Source organism: Oryza brachyantha, chromosome 1 (assembly GCF_000231095.2).
Source record: "Oryza brachyantha chromosome 1, ObraRS2, whole genome shotgun sequence".
NCBI classification, from domain to species: domain Eukaryota; kingdom Viridiplantae; phylum Streptophyta; class Magnoliopsida; order Poales; family Poaceae; genus Oryza; species Oryza brachyantha.
Genome location: NC_023163.2, coordinates 17,326,884 through 17,346,745, shown reverse-complemented (window position 1 = coordinate 17,346,745; position 19,862 = coordinate 17,326,884). Strand labels below are relative to the sequence as shown.

The following is a 19,862-nucleotide window of genomic DNA, read 5'->3' as shown; positions in this document are numbered from 1 at the left end:
CCTAATTTCTTCTAGGTCGTTGGCCGGTGCTCCTTGGAGTGCCTGGCGAGTGCGGCGCGCGCCGTCGAGGAACCGGAGGGCCGACCGCCGACCTCGACATGTCGGACGGTGGTGACCCGATGACCATCAACGATGAGCTAAGGTTGTTGGGGGAACGGGGGGACGACGAGGACGACGTCGACTATGAATTGTGATTTTGACTGCCTGAGTGCATGTGCTTGATAAGTGATAAGTGATAATTTTGTTATTTAGTTGAGACTCTGGTTATTTTGAATTTTTGATTGATTGCTGAAGTATTTGTTGGTTTCTGGTTTGAGTAATTGAGTCTGAATTCAGGCTTCTATGATTTCTGTGATTGTCTGAATTTTGCTGAGTCTGTGAATGAAATTATGAAATTGTGATCTGAGATGTCTATAACGGGCCGGCACGGCACGACCGAGCCAAACGTGCTGGCACGGCACGCTAAAACCACTTCTGTGCCGTGCTTGGGCTTGCTGCTAAGCACGGCACGCGACAAGGCACGGCACGGCTGGCTTGTCGTGCCTATCGTTCCTATGCCTTAGCGTGCCGTGCCCTAACGTGCCTGTGCCGTGTCATGCCGGGCGGCCCATATGACCATGTATACCGACACTGTGGTCGCACTATTGTCTATGAGTACTACAGAAACTAATAGAAAACCACCTCAGAAAGTGCTTATAATCTGCTGCAAAGAAGTGTATGTGCCGGTGACGGCAACGAACACCCCTAGCAGCAGAATTCCGGCGATGGCCACCATCTCCGTGCGACGGATGCCATCGGCTTTGTATATCTTGAGGTAGCAGAGGCAGGGGAAGAGCACGGTCGCCATGACGCTGAGGAACGAGCCGATGAACGACATGAGGTAACCGAAGAAGGGCACCGTCGACGCCACCACCACCGTGCTTGCGAGAATGGCTGTGCTTATGGCCGCCCTCGCCGGCGCGCCGCCGTGCTGCAGCGAGAACTTCTCCTCGACCGCCGCCGTGATGGGCGCGACGAGCAGAGCGTACTTGGCCAGCGGGTTCACCAGCGTCGTCACGATGGCGATCTTGGTGTAGAGCTTCCCGGACGGGAGGTTCAGCGTCACCTGCGACTGCACGTCGTCTCCGTAGATCAGGTAGCCCAGCACCGCCGTGAGGCCGTAGTTGAGGCTGCACAGCACCGACGAGATGAAGAGAACCCTGGAGAAGTGCTTGTTGTTTCTCATGGACGAGTATATCGTCAGGAAGACGGCGTGGCCGGTGAAGCAGACGAAGTAGAGGCCGAGGAGGTGGGCAGGCCGGCGAGGTTGAGGGCGTTGCTGTTCCTGCGGAACCCGGCCTCGGCGACGCCGGCCCAGACCAGCGACGCCGTCAAGGCCGCCGACGCGACGAGCCCGGCCGCCGACACGTAGGCGAGCATGCCGAGGTTCTTGAGCCAGGTGGTGGGCAGTATGACGGCGGCGGCGAGGACGATGAACAGCTGCTTCCCGTGGAGCCGATACCCGAGGAGCTCCATGCTCGCGCCGGGGAAGAGCTTGTCAAGGTTGTCGCCCTCGAGGACGAGGAAGCTGATGGCGACGAGGTAGAGCTCAACGTACATGAAGAAAGCGATGGCCCTCCGGCCGACGGCGCCGAAGGCGAACCGGCCGATGTCCGGGTAGCTGGCGATGGAGCCGTCGGCGCGCATGCAGCGCTCGATGAGCGTGCCGGTGTAGCAGCAGACGGTGCCGACGACGGCGAACAGCAGCAGGCTGAGCCACCCGCCCTGCGACACCGCGTACGGCATGGACAGCACCCCGATCCCCGAGACGGCGTTGGTGAGGTTGAGGCACGTCCTGGAGAACGACGCGCTGGCGCCGGCGTGGTAGGAAGTGAGCTGCGCCTCCACGTCGTCGGCGAGCCCAGCCTGGTCCTTCCCCGGAAGCAGCAGGGGCTCGCCGAGCGCGCTCGCCGCCACCTTCTGTTCTGCCATATACCGATCGATCTAGCACGATCTATGGAACGGAAGGATGGCTAGGTGGAGCAGAGCCAGATCGATTACTCTGTTTAGTTCTGATATGGAATAAGAGCCATGCTGCCCCCACCTCTAGAGTAAGGCTAATAATATAGCCAATAAGCTGGCTATAAGATTTTTTATAGTCTTTTCTTGGTCCACCCATATACTAGTTAACTCTTCATCACTAATACAGGACCCAGATGTCACTCTTACAGAGTTTCTTGGTTCCTGTGCCCAAGCTAGCTACAAGCTTACAGCCTGCTTACACTCTCTCTCATTCTCTCTCCTCCATATAAGCATATAGCCAGTTTATAGCATGCTATTATACTTGCTCTATACACAAACGCTACAAGTGAACTTAAAGTACGTCCACGTGACCACATCCCTGCCTCATCCCTAACTCGTCGAATCTACGATTTTAGGTAAAGGTGCATCGGTATAAAATAGACAACATGATTCAATATACATGAACCGGCGTCCGGAACATGACTATTCAATTAAGGGCCTATTTTATTCCTAATGACTTTTTTCTAAAACTATCGCATCGAATCTTTAGACACTTAAATAGTGACGAATTGCACAGTTTGAGTAGGAAAACGAATATTTTAAGTCTAATTAGTCCGTGATTAGCCAGAAATACTACCGTAACCGTAGGTGCTAATGACAAATTAATTAGACTCAAAATATTCATCGGGAGATTTACATGCGAGCTGTGAAATTCTTTTTTTCATTCAGGTCTAAAAAATCTCTTCTGCCATCCGATCAAACGTTCACCTTGACATCCAAAAGTTTTATTCTGGGAACAAAACCGGGCCTAATTCCCCTCGCTTAAAACCTGCAACGATTCGCACTGGGCAGGCAATGGATCCAGCAAAAGCTGACATCGATCGCGGGAGAGACGACGTACGTGACCCCGGCGACGGCGACGTGGACGCCGCCGCGCACTCATCATATCGGAGCCGGGGCCGGCCCAGGAGGATGTGAGGTGCATGAGGGGGGTGGGTCAGGCATATCCGTATTCGCCGCACGTGTTTGGCAAGCCCCGCTCCGACCGGATCGATCCATCCGCATTAGAAGAAAAATGTGGAAGCCGTGGGACGTACGCCTCGCGTCGCGTTGCACCCTTGTACGCGGCGGAGGTGGAGGAAGAAGGGGCCCGGCGGGCGGGCGGGCGGGGGTTCGAGTGTGACGTGTGTTTTGGTCGTGACCCTGACGTGCCAGACGAGACGCGCGCGTAGGTTCAATTCCCTCGTGAAACCCCTGCGCGTAGGTTCAATTCTACCCGTCGGGCCCGATCCTACCCGGAAAATCGGACGTCCACGTCACCTTCCATCATTTTACGTGCATATTACCTTTCTAATTTTGGAAAGGGACTCTCTTACTCTAATTAGGGTCTATTTGGGGAGCTTCTCCTAGCTGCAGCTTTTTCCAGAAACTGCTTTTGCCAGAAGTTGCCCCAAACGGTTCACAGCTTCTAAGAATCAAAAGTTGCCCCAAACGGTCCACGGCTTCTAAGAATCTGTAGTTACAGATTCTAAAAAATGAACTAAGAATCCAGAACCTGAAGAAGCTGGGTTTAGAAGTTTTTCCAAATTCTCAGAAGCTGGCTATAAGCAGCTGCTTCTCAGAATCTAAAGCTCCCCAAACAGACCCTTAGGCTTGTTTAGATTGCAAATTTTGTTTGCAAAAACATCACATCAAGTTTTTGAACACACATTTGAAGTATTAAACGTAGTCTAATTACAAAACAAATTTTAGATTCTGCTTGGAAACCGTGAGACGAATCTTTTGAGTCTAATTAATCCGTTATTAACACATGTTGGTTACTGTAGTACTTATGGCTAATCACGTCCTAATTAGGCTCAAAAGATTCGTCTCATGATTTACTCCATAACTGTATAATTAGTTTTAATGATCATATATATTTAATGCTTTATTTATATATTTAAAAATTCGATGTGATATTTTTGAAAAAAGTTTTTAGAGACTAAACAGCGCCGATGGTTGATATATACTACAGAGGTAGGTTGATATGTGGCGCCCACAATCATGCATGGACCCATATCTTAGCCATTAAGTTAAATACTTCCCACAGTAACTATATATTCGATATACGGTTCGATTATTTCTTGTTTTGTTTGTTAGAATTAATTTTTTACAATAAGATCATATTTCTCTAAAGATATTATTTTTATATTTTATGTTAAGTCAAAATTTTTATGAATTTTTTATTAGTTGAGTAAATGCATACAATCCCTATTATGGAAATGCAAATTAAGAAACAAAACGACTCAAACAACAAACGAACAAACCAAATGATGTATTTTAATTTTTACTTTTTAACATGTGATTAATAAAAATGGACCTTTTGGTATGTTACCATCGTTCATTTTTAGAACGTTGTATAGCATTCTTTTTAAAAGAAACATAACCGTGAAAAATCACATAGCATGTGGGACATACCATCAGATAAAGTAGGGGGTTGATTGTTTTGATTTTAAAAAAAAAAGCCAAAAAACATATTTACAAACAAAAGATAATTTATAAATAAAACTTTTTATATCCATATTCTTAGCTATCTAAAAGCTAATTCTGAAATATAAACTTCGGTAAAAAAACCTCTTAAAATAAACTTTAAATTTAAAGCTAAAAACTAAAATTTCTGCTTATAAGCATAACCAGAAGCGAAATGATAAGAGCTAGTGTATATCAAAATGTGCCGATAATCTGGTGAAGGGAGGTGTAAGTGCCTATGACAGCGGCACACACCCCAAATAGCAGTATCCCGATGATCGCTGCCACCTCGAGACGGTGGATTCCCCGATGCATGTAGATCTTGAGGTAGCATAGGCACGGGAATAGGACGGCGACGGTGACGTTCAGTGACGACCCGATGAGCGACATGAGGTAGCCAAAGAAGGGGAGCGTGCACGCCAGCGCCACCATGGTGATGACGATGATAGTGCTGGTGAACACCCTACCAAGCCCATTGTTGCCTGGCATGGGCATCGTTGTTGCTGATCTCTTCAGCTTCTCCTCTATCACCGTCGTGATAGGTTGGATCACGAGAGCGTACTTCGCCAGCGGGGTGATTAGTGTCATTAGGATGGCGATCCTCGTGTACAGCTTCCCTGTGGGTAAGTTTAGTGTCACCTGTGCGTGCACATCGTCACCGTAGATCATGTATCCCAACACTGCTGTCAATGTATAATTGAGACTGCACAACACTGAAGAGATCAACAAAACCTGCAAATATTAGTTGCACATATTAATTGAGAAAATTTATGGAATATTAGAACATACTCCCTCTGTTTCATATTATATGATTATCTTGATTTGTCTATATGTATCCATATATCAATGTACATGTTTTGTATATGTGTCTAGATTCATTAGCACATATATGAATCTACTTAAAAGCAAAAAAAATCTTATAGTACTAAATGAATCATAGATCAACCTATTGAGCTGATAGGGTGCGTATTTAATGTACCTTTGGAAAATCCCTGCTTCTCTTCATCGAGGTGTAGACGGTCGGGAATACACCATGGCCAGCGAAGCAGACGAAGTAGAGGCTGAGGGCCGAGGGCAACCCGCTCAGGTTCAAGAGGTTGCCGCCGCCGGTGCGGAAGCCGTTCTCGGCGACGCCAGCCCAGACGAGGGACGCCGTCAGCGCCATGGACGCGATGAGGCCGACCGCCGAGACGTAGGCGAGCTTGCCGAGGTTCTTCAGCCAGGTGGTCGGGAGGATGACGGCTGCCGCTAGGAGCACGAACAGCTGCTTCCCGTGCAGCTGGTACCCTAGGAGCTCCACCGTCGTGCCAGGGAGGAGCTTGTCAAGGTTGTCGCCCTCGAGGATGAGGAAGCTGATGGCGACCAGGTAGAGCTCGGTGTACATGATGACACCGATGGCCGTCCGGCCGACGGCGCCGAATGCGAGGTGGCCGATGTCCGGGTAGCTCCGGACGGAGCGGTCGGCACGCATGCAGCGGTCGACGAGCTTGCCGCTGTAGAAGCAGATGGCGCCGACCATGGCGAAGAGCACCAGACTGAGCCACCCGCCCTGCGCTAGCGCGTACGGCACAGACAGCATCCCGATGCCCGAAATCACATTGCTCAGGTTCAGGCAGCTTCGCCAGAAGGAGGCACTACCGTTGCTGTAGAACGAAGCGCCGCCTGTGCTGCAGCGAGGCAGGAGCCGCTGCTCCTCCACGTCGTTAAACACCTCGTCGTCTTGTAGTTTTTCTTCTTCCTCATCTTTGCCACGGAGTAAAGGCTCGTCGAGATGGCTCGTCATCGTCCGCGTTGTCGTTTTTTGTGAAGATCTATTTGGAATATATAACTATAACTGAGATGATTAATTATGTATAAAAAATTTGGAGATGAAACGGACAGATAAAGAGCATGTAGATATCAACGTAAGAATAATTATGCATAAAAAATGGAAAGATAAATAGCATGTATATATAAATATGATGGATTATTAGAAAATTTTAGCATCGTTTTGTTGGGTTATCAATCTATTAGTACTTCATATCTCCATTTTTGAATTCTCATCAAAATTAGCAAATAAATTTTGTAAGGTGATAATCATAACTTTAATTTTAGCGAAAATATGCAATTGAAGAAGCAAAGAGTGTTTTGGTACTGTCTATGATAAAAAGTTAGTAGACATTGTGCGTTTATATTCGACTAACGTGGGTCAGGGTTATTTGGTTTATGTGTTTAGGTGTTGAAAGGTGAGTATGACTACGCTCGGGGAGAAGCGGAGGTCTAAAGTGGTCAGGATGTCATGTAATAAGGTGTGATAGACGTCAATATTATAGGACCTTTGTTAACGGTGGATCGGGAAAGAGTTGAAGTCCGAGAAGATTCATGTACCGAGTGACAAGATGGGATCTGAGATAGCGCATGGTGGACGGGTCATCATGCGGGGACTAATTTGCAACGTGCTTCACATGTGAAGCATCTTGTGGAATGGAGCAGCGCAAGATGGTCAACAACAGCTCAGCAGGTGAAGCCAGCAGGCCATGATGCGTGCGGTGAGGATGGCTCAGCCATGGACAGGCTGACGGGCACGATCGACCCACGGAGGCGATGTCAGGCCAGCTCAGCAGGTTGGCGCGCAGCATTCACGACCCAGCAGGTTGGTGCACATATGCGTGGAACGCCCGCAGGAGTGTATGTGAGGGCTGGCCACATCTGATCCCGCCCCGCCATTTGGCAACACCCTATTGGACTGCCTCATAGTAGCGGCCATGTTTGTGATCAATTTTGGATGAGCTAGTTATTGTGATCATCCATATGACCTGTTGATGTGGCTCTTTAGAGGCCATTGAGATAAAATCCAAGGGCTGAAAAAAATAGTCTAAGTTAGATGGCTCTCTAAGGATATTTTGGACCTTTTGCATGGGATCTCCACTCTATGCGTGTTAGTGCTGGCACTCTGGAGAGAAAAATGAGAGATACGATGTACTTTTAGTTTGTAATAAGTTTCTAATCATTCATCTCTTTTTATATAGTTCCATTTCATGAATTCTAGAGAGATGTGTATTTAAATTTCTATAAATTTATTTTTTTATAACTTAAATACCACAATTTAAATTCTGTATTTTAAATTGCGGAATTTAAATACAATGAACTTAGAAGACACCAACTCGACACCCTTGAAATTTATGAAAATAATGACGAAACTAATTAAACGGTTTAAAGTGTTTATTGGAATTATGTTTACCATATATCAAACGACATCAAATTAACAACTTAACACCCTTGAAACTTATGAAAATAATGACTAAACTAATTAAGCGGTCTAAAGTGTCCACTGGATGTTTGTTCATTTATTATTCTTTAGATTACCAAATTATGTTTATCATATATCGCTTCGCTATGAGCTATCCAATCGTATATATCAAGAAAATAAGACATCACTCTAAACAAAAAAAAAAATCCATATATACTCAATGTAAACAGAAAAAGAATAAATAAAAAAATGAATATTGAAGAAGCGCCAAAAACCCCACTTAGGGTTTTTGGTTTTTTCGCTAAAAATTAGAGATATAAATTATTCCGAGTGAACTCATATTCGGGATAAAATAGATAATGTTTTTCCTATTAAAAATATATACATCCATAGATCTATACATGTATTAATTAGATATTTTGCATGAGTTCTCACGTTAAAAATTGTATCGTAGATTAATTAGATCAAATTATTATGACCGTAGATTATATGCGATCGAGTTTTAATGGTTGTGATCGAGTTGTAATGGCCCCGCTTAAAGAAAAAGAATTTCGTTGCAATTTATTAATTTATAACTGTATTTGGATTAGATCTTTTATCATACATATACATATATATATTTTTATTGTTTAGTATTACTAGAGTCAATTACTTTAATATTGACTTTTGTGGTTTGCACGTGCAAACAGATCCATTGTCATTGTTATCTCTTTCTAGCTGCACTTATGACCGCTATATTTGTAAACGAAAAATATTTTATAAATAAAATTATTATGTGATCTAAGGTGGAACGAAAAAAACCTCAAAATTAACTCTAAATTTAAGTTTAAAATTCAAATTTTGATTTATAAGCGTAAAGCATAAGTGAAAAGGTGAGACTTATATAGCGTTTACCAGCATGACTAAGCAAAACTAATTATTCTTCGCCTGTTATCGTATAAAATATCAGCTAGTTATATCATAATTAAAATGTATAAATGGATATAAGGTTAACCACGCCAATCACATTCAAAAATAAACATGAGAATTTAAAAATAATATCAATATTTTTTTAGAGAAGGGTATTTTTACCCGGTCTCGCTTAGCTTAAGTAGAGGATCTAGCTCTTCAAATACCCAATCTGAAATCCATGCTTCTATATTGATTCGAACCCAAGATCTTGGTGTTACTCAGATCACGGTAACCACCAAGCTACATGTCCTTTCACAAAAATAATATCAACATGAGGTAAATGCTGGATGACTTGCCTTCCTATCAACGGTCTGTCAACGGTCTTCAATTAGTCTTCTGGACTCTTCTAAAGAACTCGCGATGCTTAAAAAGTTGGAAACTATACAACTACATGTAAAACAAGACAAAAAAAATAAAAACCAAATAAACAATACACAAAAATAAACAAATATTTAGGCCATTTGAACAAACTCAACGTCGAGTTCGTATAGATTTGTTATGAATTTACGACAAGTAATTGATTTTAAGCAATCTCAAAATTTTGAATAGGACACACTAAATAATTGATTTTATAACAATAAAATAAAATTATTGTATTATCAAACGACTAAGAATAAATTTAACTTAGGTTGACTGATCGAGATCGCGAGACCGAGATGATTACAGGGTGAAACCACATGGGCAGCGGGCCAGCGACAGCGAACTTTTTCATCGTGGTCGATGGATAACAGAAATAACAAGGTGATTGCTACGTATTCTTAACGATATAAGAGACAACTATAAAATAATAACTTTTAGTGAAAAAAATTAAAATTAAAATCAACTTCAAATTTATATTTAACATTTTAAGTTTTGGTTTATAAACGTAATCATAAAAAAAAATTGACGGGGGAACGCATCCGCTAAAACACGAAAACCGAAATCATGATAGCGACGAGGATGGGACGAACCTGCAGTCGCAACGACGAAGGGCACGGGGCAACGACGAAGGACAGGGGCAGGGAGGCGGCAGCGCGGCGGCGCAGGCCAGGGAAACGGCGGCAGCGCCGGCAGGCGACCGCAGGCGACGGCTGGACGCAGCCGGCGCCGGTGGCTGCGCACGGCGACGGCGGCGCGAGGGAAAACAGCGACGTGAAATTCGGGAAAGTGGTGAATAGAAACAGGAGAGCATTTATACAGGGAGAAATCGAAGAGATTGAGCCCGGCCAAAAATCCCCGTGTTTTCCGGATTTCGGCTAAAAATTATCGATAATGGTTTGCTCCTATTTTAAGAGTTCCAAACTTCCAACGGATTCATCCGGATTTGACGAGGGAAAGAGGAGTCCACCGCGGGGAGGAGAGAGAGAGAGCTGGAGGTTGAGGAGGGGATGAGAAGTAGACTTTCTTGTCTGGCTTGAATGGGCTAACGCTACCGGACGGGCTGAAGATAGGGTCAGTAACCAGACTTCTGCCAGTTGGACTGGCTCAAAAGAGAATGAGCCTGGGCCAGATTTGGCCCGAATCTTGGTAGAGGATTCCGAAAGGATTTTAATTTAATAATTGCTGAAATGATGTTTGTATTATTAAAATTACTTATTTTGATCTAAAAAAATCAGAAAAATTATATGGTGTATAATTAATCATGGATACTTTTCATAAAATATCTCTAAGCCCCATTTTACTAAGGAAATTTTATTCCCACAATAATTCACATGTTAATTAACTGCAGACTAATATCAATTCTAGAAATAATTTTATTGTTCCCTTATTTGAAAATCAGGGTGTGACATCTTTGCCATATCTTTTTTGTCCCAATATAATTTATTTGTTTTGAGCAATCATAACATTGGAGTGTATGAAAGCAATGAACAAATACAAGCATTGGGATTATTTTGGATCAGAGTGGGCATTTTCGTTATGATCCATTGTTACTCGCTGCATATATGGCTAGATGTAAATATAATTTCTAATCAGGTACGTGAGAACGACATTCCTATTTTTGCTGTGCGGCTTGTTACAGGCATGCACTTCTCTGTCTGTAAACTAGCTTTCAAATTTATTTCAACATTAACAATGCAACTTTTCTGTCTGGAATGCAAGTATTGATAGATTGCATATCAGATAATTGGTGAAATTTCTGAACATATGGGTCTATTAGAGGTTGATCAATGTATTAGTTCATGTCCTGTTTCTGTTATCGAGAGTCTGTTAAAGAGAGATGCACTAATACTACAAAAGTGTTGTTTCCTCCATTCCATATTACAAGACTTTCTTGGTTTACCTAGATTCATCCATGTATCCATATATATGTTTTACCTATGTGTCTAGATTTATTAGCACATAAATAAATCTAGGCAAGATCAGAAAATCTTATAATGTGGAATGGAGGGAATATTTGTCTGTAGGTGGATGTTCACTTTAATTTTAGACATATTCAACTAATAGAAGTACATGCTGACACGCATGTACTTTTGCAGTGCCGAATGTTGAGCATTATCCATATCAATCATATCAATCTGTCATTAGACATCAGTTCATCACGGGCCATTGCAAGCTATGATCCTTACCAGGCACTCGGGTAAGGCCAATATCTATCCATATTTTTTTAACTTTGTCAGAAATAATATCCAAATAACTGATTGTAGTTCCAAGAACCAGATCGAAAGACATTTATACCACGCAGCTAGAAAGATGTCGATGGTGAGGACCGATGCAACTAATTTTGGAGGATGGCATTCAACCCCAGGTAGTACAACGTTGAGATCAAACTAAGATAGATAAAAACATGGCATGCACGATGAGGTGATGTATGGAATAGGATACGACCATGAAGTAGTAGTTCCAGTTGTCTCGGTGGTGGACAGTGAACTTGAAGGAGAATAGAGGCGATTTACGAGATCCACATTAGCGGACCAAGTGTGACAGACGATACCACCTCGTGGTATAGGGCTTCCAACGAAACAGTGCCTGAGCTCTTAGTCTTAATTTCCCCACAACTCATTCATCACAACGATACATGAAATTACTTTTCCACTCTCTCGACCCCACGCATCTTGCGGATGGACGCCAAGTACCAATAGGCAATGTCACCGATGAATCATAGCCCTCCAATCAAGCTTATTCAACGACTGAGAATTGGTAGCTCCCTCTCCTCGAGGGTGGTAAAATCCCTCATATAATATATATTCTCAGGTTAGATATTTTGGCCACCCATTTCACGTCTTACAACATATTATAAAAAGATCAATTATTTTGAAGTCCTATGATATCTAGGTTGGAGCACTACTTTTTTATAACAATAAATGTTTACCACAATGGTCACATGAAAATTAAATATTTTTTTGTGAACATCAACTAGCAGCGGGGGGGGGGGGGGTAATAATATATTGGTCATGCATATTCAAAACTAAAGTTGGATCAAATTACTCTTATGACCAAACATTTGCTATGTTCTAGTATTTACTATTAATTGGTTGCCATATCATGCATTTTGTTCTTAATTATAACATGCATGATATATAGGTTGCGCCTTATTAGCGTTGTGTACAACTCTGGAAATTTTCGTATATTCATCCAAACAGTGGATATTTTTTTTTATCTTTGACATCACTGGATATGAGAAGAATACATTATTGGTACAAAGGTAAGATGTAACCAGTTAATCCATGCAGCATGCTGGCAACATCATAAAGGTATTATTATCAGCGGGCTCCCTATTCTCTATTTCAAAAGTTCTGGAGTTAAACAAGTTAGCTAAACAATTTTGAGCTACTCTTTAGCTCTCATAAGAGCTAGCTCTCACTGGAGTGGGAGTTTGGAGTTATGAGTAGGAGCTTGGAGCTCTACCAAATAGGGCCTTAATGGCGGACTAAAATTTCAGATTGCAATGGCATGATTTAATCTGATTATATGAAGTACTCTATGTTATATGTTGATGATGCTTAATGGTGGACTAAGAACTTGATGAACCTTAGTTGGATTTGAAATTTTGAGGAAAAAAAACCCTGATTTTTATTTCAACAAGTTGTATGTTGATGATGGGTCCGTAAAAATACTTCCAGGAAGTGATTTTTTAGACTATTAGTGGATTCTTGATTTTAGAAATGCTGCACATTACCGTCAGCTCGACTACCGAAGAATCGAACAAGAACATACTATCACATGATAATAGCTAAGCATTCCATATATGTATGTAATGCGTATATATAATCTCTAGTGCTATATCGATCTATACTTTAGATGCCAACAAGACAAAAACACTGCAGATATATGTTTTGAGAGCATTTTTCCCATTTTTGAGGAGATACCACTGTTTTTTATGTAAAATTTGGTACATTTTACTACCTAAGGTACCAAAAGATATCGCCGTTTTCTATGTAAAATTTGGTATCTCTTAGTACCACTAGATACTAGAAGGTATCAAATTTTAAATAGAAAACAGTGGTACATCATAGTACCTACTCAAGGATAAAAAAAAGCTCAAACCATTAACTATTAATCTATAAAAAAATCCTACTAGCTAGTTCTTTGCCATCATCATCTTGAACTTTAAATGACAGCCTAGCTCCGACCTTTATGTCCAAAAAAATGAGTAATTTTACCATCCTTGAGAAGATATTAGGAGGTATCACTATTTTCTATGTAAAATTTGGTACCTTCTCAAGGATGGTAAAGTTACTCATATTTTGGACATAAAGGTCAGAGCTAGGCTACCATTTAAAGTTCAAGATGAGGATGGCAAAGAACTAGCTAGTAGGATTTTTACGGATTAGTAGTTAATGGTTTGAGCTTTTTTTCTCATCCTTGAGGAGGTATCAAAGATGTACCACTGTTTTCTATGTAAAATTTGATGGGCATCAAATTTTACATAGAAAACAGCCCATCAAATTTTACATAGAAAACAGTGGTACCTATTGGTACATTCTCAAGGATGATAAAATTGCTCTAATGGTTTTGAAAGAGAAAGGGATGGTATAAACGAAGTTCTAAACAGTACTATATTACATCTGCGAAATAGAATCATTGACATCCATTACAACAGAAACAACAGCTCTGGGAAAATTAAATCACACCAAATTAATTAAGGGTTACACAAATTTTACAGCAGTACAAAGCGTTGGACACTGCCTCACATTAACTAACATTAATTAATACCACTGGAATTTAACTGTCAAGCACACATGATAGAATTTTCAGATGTCACATTTATTCGGTAATTAACCACCTTATTAAGCAGCCCTTTTACAGACCGTGTGTGACGATCTGAAAGCACAAAACGGTACGAAGATGATAAAAGACACATCTTGATCAACTGTAGCAGCAATCAAAAGGATCATCACGAGAAAGATCAGCTGCCTTCTTGTAGTGCCAGGGGTGGTCTTCACCGGAGAAAATGACCTCTGCACGGCCGAGGCCGATGCTCAGAGACGCCACCATTGTCATTTTAGCATTCAGTTCATCATCCGAAATAGTTCCGCATCGATGCTCGAAGAAGATGCAGACCTTCTCGAGCATCGTTCCTCCTTCGATGACGGAATCGATGAACGCTATCTCAGAATTCTCCCAGGAGAACCCATGAAACACCACCTTCTTGATGCTGAATCTGACGCATTCAACCGAGCTAATCTCTTCCCAGAACTCAAAATCACCAAGGTGGGTTGGAGATTGAGGATCTTTGACAGGCTGCCAAACCAGTGTTCAGGTTATGATATCTCAATCATCCCTGAAGACTTTGTTCTGATCGATGCGAATTAAATTAAGCAGGAAGAATGGCCTTACCATGAGATGCAGCGTTTCAACGTTAGGAAAACATCTGAGCAAGTATGACACCATCTTTGCTTCATCAGCCACTCCAAATCGAACTTGCAAGCCCAATATCTTGACACTTGGAACAGCTAGTTCATCAGGGCTAGTCCTTAACCCAGGCTACAGTAAAGGCATTACATGAAAATATGGAACCGCAAAAAATAAAAAAAGAATCAAGTGACCGAAATTAAGTTTGAATGTATCTCTTCAAACCAATTATGAATTTGGTGAAATTTTAAATATAACCAACAACTTCCTATTACTTTGCTAACTTCAATTAGTATCATATGCAATTATCTATGAAAAAAAACATAAGAATATAAAATTATCCTTTAACATGGGGAAAAGTAATTCCCCCCTAAATTGGCTGACCAGGACATGCTGATACTCCTACAGTGCCCCAGAAGTACAAAGACTATTGTAGCATAAAAAGGCTATTAATGGGAAAGTCCCAGGTATCATATACTCCTACCACCACAGATCTGTACAGACAAAAATCTGAAAAATAATTAATCAATAATTAATTGCAATTTGGAAGTAATAGAATATACTAATGGTTACCTTCATTGAAGTGCCATCAATCTGCAGACGATGAGAGGATGGTTTCAGGTAGCCAATCACCTTGATAGACGAGGCCCGGCTGATCCTGATCCTCATGAGATAGCCGCAGTAGGGGCCTGACGAGCACCACAGGACGATCCGCTCCAGCAGCGGCGCGGCGACGACGGCGAGCTCGCGCGCCACGCACTGGCACAGCACGACGCACCGGAGGCTGCCGCCGACGAGGCGGACGCGCTCCGGCGCGCCCCAGCTGTAGACGAGCACGAGCGTCTGCAGCGCCGGGCTGCACGCCAGCATGTTCTCCAGGTCGCCCTCCTCGATGGAGCACCGGTTGAGGACGAGCTCCCGCAGGCGAGGGAACGACGGCGGTGGCGTGCCGCCGTCGACGCCGCGGTGGAGGACGCCGGCCGTGGACGGGAACCGCCAGACGGAGGCGTGGAGGCGCTCCAGGGAGCCGCCGCAGCACTGGAGGAGGTCGGTGGGGAGCACGTAGAGGCCCGACCACGGGATGTTGTGCAGGGTGAGGTCGCGGACGCCCTTGGCGGCGACGGTGCGGATCCAGCCGACGAAGGTGGCCCTCTCGGACTCCGGGAAGTAGCTGGTCAGGGTGACGGTGTGGAAGGGCCCCGGGTGAGACTCGATGATTCGCGTGACGGCGGCGGCGACCGGGGCCACGCCGGTGAAATTCGCGGCCAGGATGAGGTCGGAGTCCTGGAACACGAGCGGCGCGGACGACCTGGCCCGAAGCCACTGCGACGACAGCACCGCGGTGCGAGCCGGATCGGTGGCCGGGAGACGCGAGACGATGGTGGAGAGGATCTGCTCAGGCAGGCCACCGATGGCATCTTCGCCGCCGCCGACACGGGTATGCAGTGAGCCAGCCAGGACGGGCTCAGGCGCAGCAGCATCGCCGCCACGGGACGACGACGATCCTCCGGCGGCGGAGAAGCAGCCGAACACCCGGCGGAATGGCTTCCTGATGAGCTGGTCCATGGCGGACGGCATGGTACGTGAACGAGATCGATCGATCGGTTCGATTCAGCTAGCGTGGGGCGAGCTAGAGCAAGAGCGAGGAGGAGATGGTCTTGTATGGTGCATGGAACCCGTGTGGGGGTGGAAGCAGCTATTAGCTGCACTAAGCTGTTTGTTAGCTGATGCAGCAGCGTGCACAGGCAATCACAGCACAGGCGCGCAGCTGGTTGGGATGCATGAGATGATGAGAGGAAAGGGTGGGCTTGATGGGGTTGTGTGTACGTTGTGTGTTGGGCCCCATTTGGCAGCTAGCTAACCAATGATTGGGTGTGGGACCAGTAGTGCACACAACAATCTCCTGATCAGCTAGCCCTGCCTGTCAGGTCTCTGCTGTGTGCAGGGACTGAGTAATTAAGTAGTGTTCAGTCTTTGTAAATGATTAATTCTTTCATGATCAATTGTTTATAGGTAAATACTCTGCATATAGTAACATCTCTTTACTAAGAGTTTTACTCCCATCCATCCTTTTGTACCGCGAGATACCAGTACCTCGAGGTACTAATATCCTCACACGTGCTATCCATCCCACGACCAAACTGGTACCTCAAGGTACCATGCAATCGTGACCGTTCGATCTATCATTACCAACCGTCGGGATTTTAGTATCAACTTCATCGTGAGGTGGATAGCACGAGTAAGACTTTAGTACCTCACGGTACTATTACCTCGCGGTACAAAAGGAAGGATGAGAGTAAAACTCCTTTGCTAAACAAAAACGGTGTACAGTACGTGCATATCATATCCATTGTGTGCCGATCGGCTAATTCTTTGGCTCCTATGACAGATAGCTTATTGAACTTTTACATGTGTATCCATCACGATCAAAAATCAAATGCTATAAAATAAAATCATAAAATCAATTCTGAAAATTAAGTTTTAAAATTTAAATTTTGGCTTATAAAAGAACATTAATTGTGTTACAGGAAGACCAATAGTAGTTAATTAGGCAGGCACAGTATCTCGATTTCAAGCTAGCCACTGAAAGTTATATTAAAAAATCAATTTCTTTTCTTATACCTCGTATAACAATGCGATACGGTTATGTTGCTTATTTAAATAAAGTCCTTTGTTTCTTAGATATAAAAGTTTGAACAAACGAACTATTCTAACATAGACATGAAATAATCTAGCAAATATACCTAATAACTATATATGATATGAAATCTAGACACTCCCTGTTGTTTGAAATTGAATTGGATCCTCTCATCACTCTGTATTTCTGTATAAGGAATACGCTATACCGCATGCTCTCTTTTGTATAAAAAATGAATATTAGGACCAAAATGGTCGGTATTCATGTTCTTGACAAAGCTCATTCAAAAGAAATATTCGTCAATCCAATATGCGTTCATGTACACTAGAAAGAATCAATCAGGACTTGATAATCAAGTAACATGACCAACCCCTGAAGACTTTGCGGTTCTAGGCTCACCATCGTATATATTGGAGCTTTTTTCTCATTCTTTGAGGAGGTACTACTGTTTTCTATATAAAATTTGGTACCTTCTATCTAAGGTACTTAGATATCAAAAAGTACCAAATTTACATAAAAAACAGTGGTATCTCTTGGTACCTACTCAAGGATGGTAAAATTGCTATAAACAAGAAAACATAGCAGCAGTGGTGGATACCCTTTACAATATTGTATCGTTAAATATATGGCATTAACTGAAAACTGCAGCTATATATATAGGCTATTGTGAAATTTTAGTCTATATACGTAGCCCGGTGAAGTCTACTCTTTTGTTTAATGACATTTTCTAAAAAAGGTGCTTGTTATAGATTTATAGGTTAAGTACACAGGGGCCTCCAAAGTACAAAATGTGGCTTTGCAAAATTTCTTTTAGTGTTCCCTGAAGATCGATCCTCATGTACATGTTTTACGCTGTTGTCGGTACATTACTCGATTAATTATATGAGATTTGCTCCGGTCCAACAAATTAAAAGTACCTTAAGGTACCAAATCATTGTTTACCATTGGATCTAGCTGAATATGATGTGCATGGTTAGATCCAACGATCAAAAATGATTTGGTACCACGAGGTACCGGTATCTCGAGGTACTTTTTGTTAGACCGAAGCAAATCTATAATTATATTGGTTGGAACAACTAATGACAGAATGGAAAATAGCTTGTACAATTCAATCCTCCTCTAGTAATATAAACTGCCAAGATTGCCCTTCTAGGCTTACATCATTCCTTATTTACAAATGCTTATTGAGTTCATATAAATTTCAAGTGTGCCAGGATTTTCCCCTCTCATGGTTGATCATTCGAAATCTAAATGCATAATAAGAGTATGTGACTGCAATTGTACATAAATTATTTGATAAACACATATATAAGAACAAGGGCATGAATCACACAATAATCAACACATCAAGGATGTGCATCATAATATTTCCGGCCGGGAACGTTCCATGCATACTAAAATTAATTATGCTATATATCCAGTATTTTACAGCATTGGCTCACCACTTCATTTTCCATTAGCATTTTGTGTACATCTCAAGGATGCTTATACTGAGCAAAATATATTTAACATGATATGTCCTGTATAATAAAAGGCAAGACAATGTAAAGAAAATAAAAGAAATAAATCACATGGCAACATCATAAAGAAGTACATCCCCATATTTTTGCTTTCGCTTTTGCTTATAAGCCAAAATTTAAATTTTTAGTCTTAAATTTAAATTTAGAGTTGATTTTGAGTTTTTTTCCACCTAAGTTAATTTTCTGGCACTGGCTTTTAGATTGCTAAGAATACGTATATAAAAATTCTATTCATAAATTATTTTTTATTTACAAATATGTCATTTGGCAATCACCCCATAAGCATATATATAGACGTACGTGATTTTCTATGTCATAAAACAACATCATGCCGGCCGATAAAACGCCCACACACACAAAACTGGGATTGCATCATTTTAACTAGCAAATCTGGACTAATATATGTGAAGAATGAATGGCCCTTGATTTAATTTTTTTTACTTCCTAGTTACAAACTCTATAGCCTAACTTTGTTTTGTATTATTTCTGCTTCCCTGTAAATATCCTTTTGTTTTAATGAAAAGCTAACTATTGGGTTTGGGCCTGGTAGTAATTTACATTATAAAATCTGGAGTAATTAAGTTTCATATATGTCTACTCACGTACAAATTAAAGAACATACCTGAGCGTCCTGATCCCATGATGAATTTGTTGTCCATAGATTAAGACTGCATTTGTCTACTACATACGTTATTTAAAAGAGATTTGCTAGATTTTAGGCGCTTGAAAATTTGTGATTTTTAATTAACTAAAATTGCACTATTATGTGATGTGCAATTTTAATTTGTTTTAAGTGCAGTTTTGTTATTATTATATCTGGAGCTACTTTGTTTTCGTATAAGTTTATATATGTGTACATGTGATTTTGTAAATTCTTATAAATTCTTAATTTGTTTCTTCATGCTTAAGTTGGAATAATTTGTTGTTAAATTTTTTATGTAATAAATAAGGGATTTGTTTATATAGGGAATAAGGAAGAGATCGAACCAATTGATATTTCATCCAACGTATGAAAAAACTGACTGAAATGTTAAAAATTCCAGTTGCCCGATTTCTATACAGTCCCCTTTTAAAAATAAAAGTAGTGTGACCAAATTAATTAGCCACAGCTTTAAGTGAAAAACTACAGAGCCACGAGAGTTTGTGCCAAAAATAAAGCTGCACTGTGGCAAAATTAAAAATCAAGGAAAGTTATAAGGTATGTCACATTTAGGATTCAGTCTCTTACATCTGAAAGGGGTTT

General features: G+C 42.0%; 2 protein-coding genes and 1 pseudogene across 3 annotated transcripts; all 3 read right to left on the bottom strand.

Moving 5' to 3' along the window:
* Window positions 1-632: 632 nt before the first annotated feature.
* On the bottom strand, window positions 633-1,971 carry LOC102699999 (annotated as a pseudogene).
* Window positions 1,972-4,606: 2,635 nt separating this feature from the next.
* Window positions 4,607-9,815, bottom strand: LOC102700202 (amino acid transporter AVT1I-like). 2 transcript variants are annotated; one of them, XM_040519928.1, is made up of 4 exons: window positions 9,640-9,815; window positions 8,986-9,076; window positions 5,489-6,320; window positions 4,607-5,241 (listed from the first exon to the last, which is right to left on the bottom strand). In XM_040519928.1, exons 3-4 carry the CDS (start codon window positions 6,290-6,292, stop codon window positions 4,705-4,707), a joined length of 1,341 nt encoding a protein of 446 aa, XP_040375862.1. In that variant the 5' UTR covers window positions 6,293-6,320; window positions 8,986-9,076; window positions 9,640-9,815; the 3' UTR covers window positions 4,607-4,704. The 2 variants fall into 2 exon arrangements, with proteins under 2 accessions (XP_040375862.1, XP_040375863.1); XM_040519929.1 differs by lacking the exon at window positions 8,986-9,076.
* A 4,160-nt stretch (window positions 9,816-13,975) lies between these two features.
* LOC102699920 lies at window positions 13,976-16,039 on the bottom strand. The gene is made up of 3 exons (XM_006646004.1): window positions 15,035-16,039; window positions 14,447-14,593; window positions 13,976-14,350 (listed from the first exon to the last, which is right to left on the bottom strand). The coding sequence occupies exons 1-3, from the start codon at window positions 16,037-16,039 to the stop codon at window positions 13,976-13,978; spliced, it is 1,527 nt and encodes a 508-aa protein (XP_006646067.1).
* Between the last annotated feature and the right edge of the window lie 3,823 nt (window positions 16,040-19,862).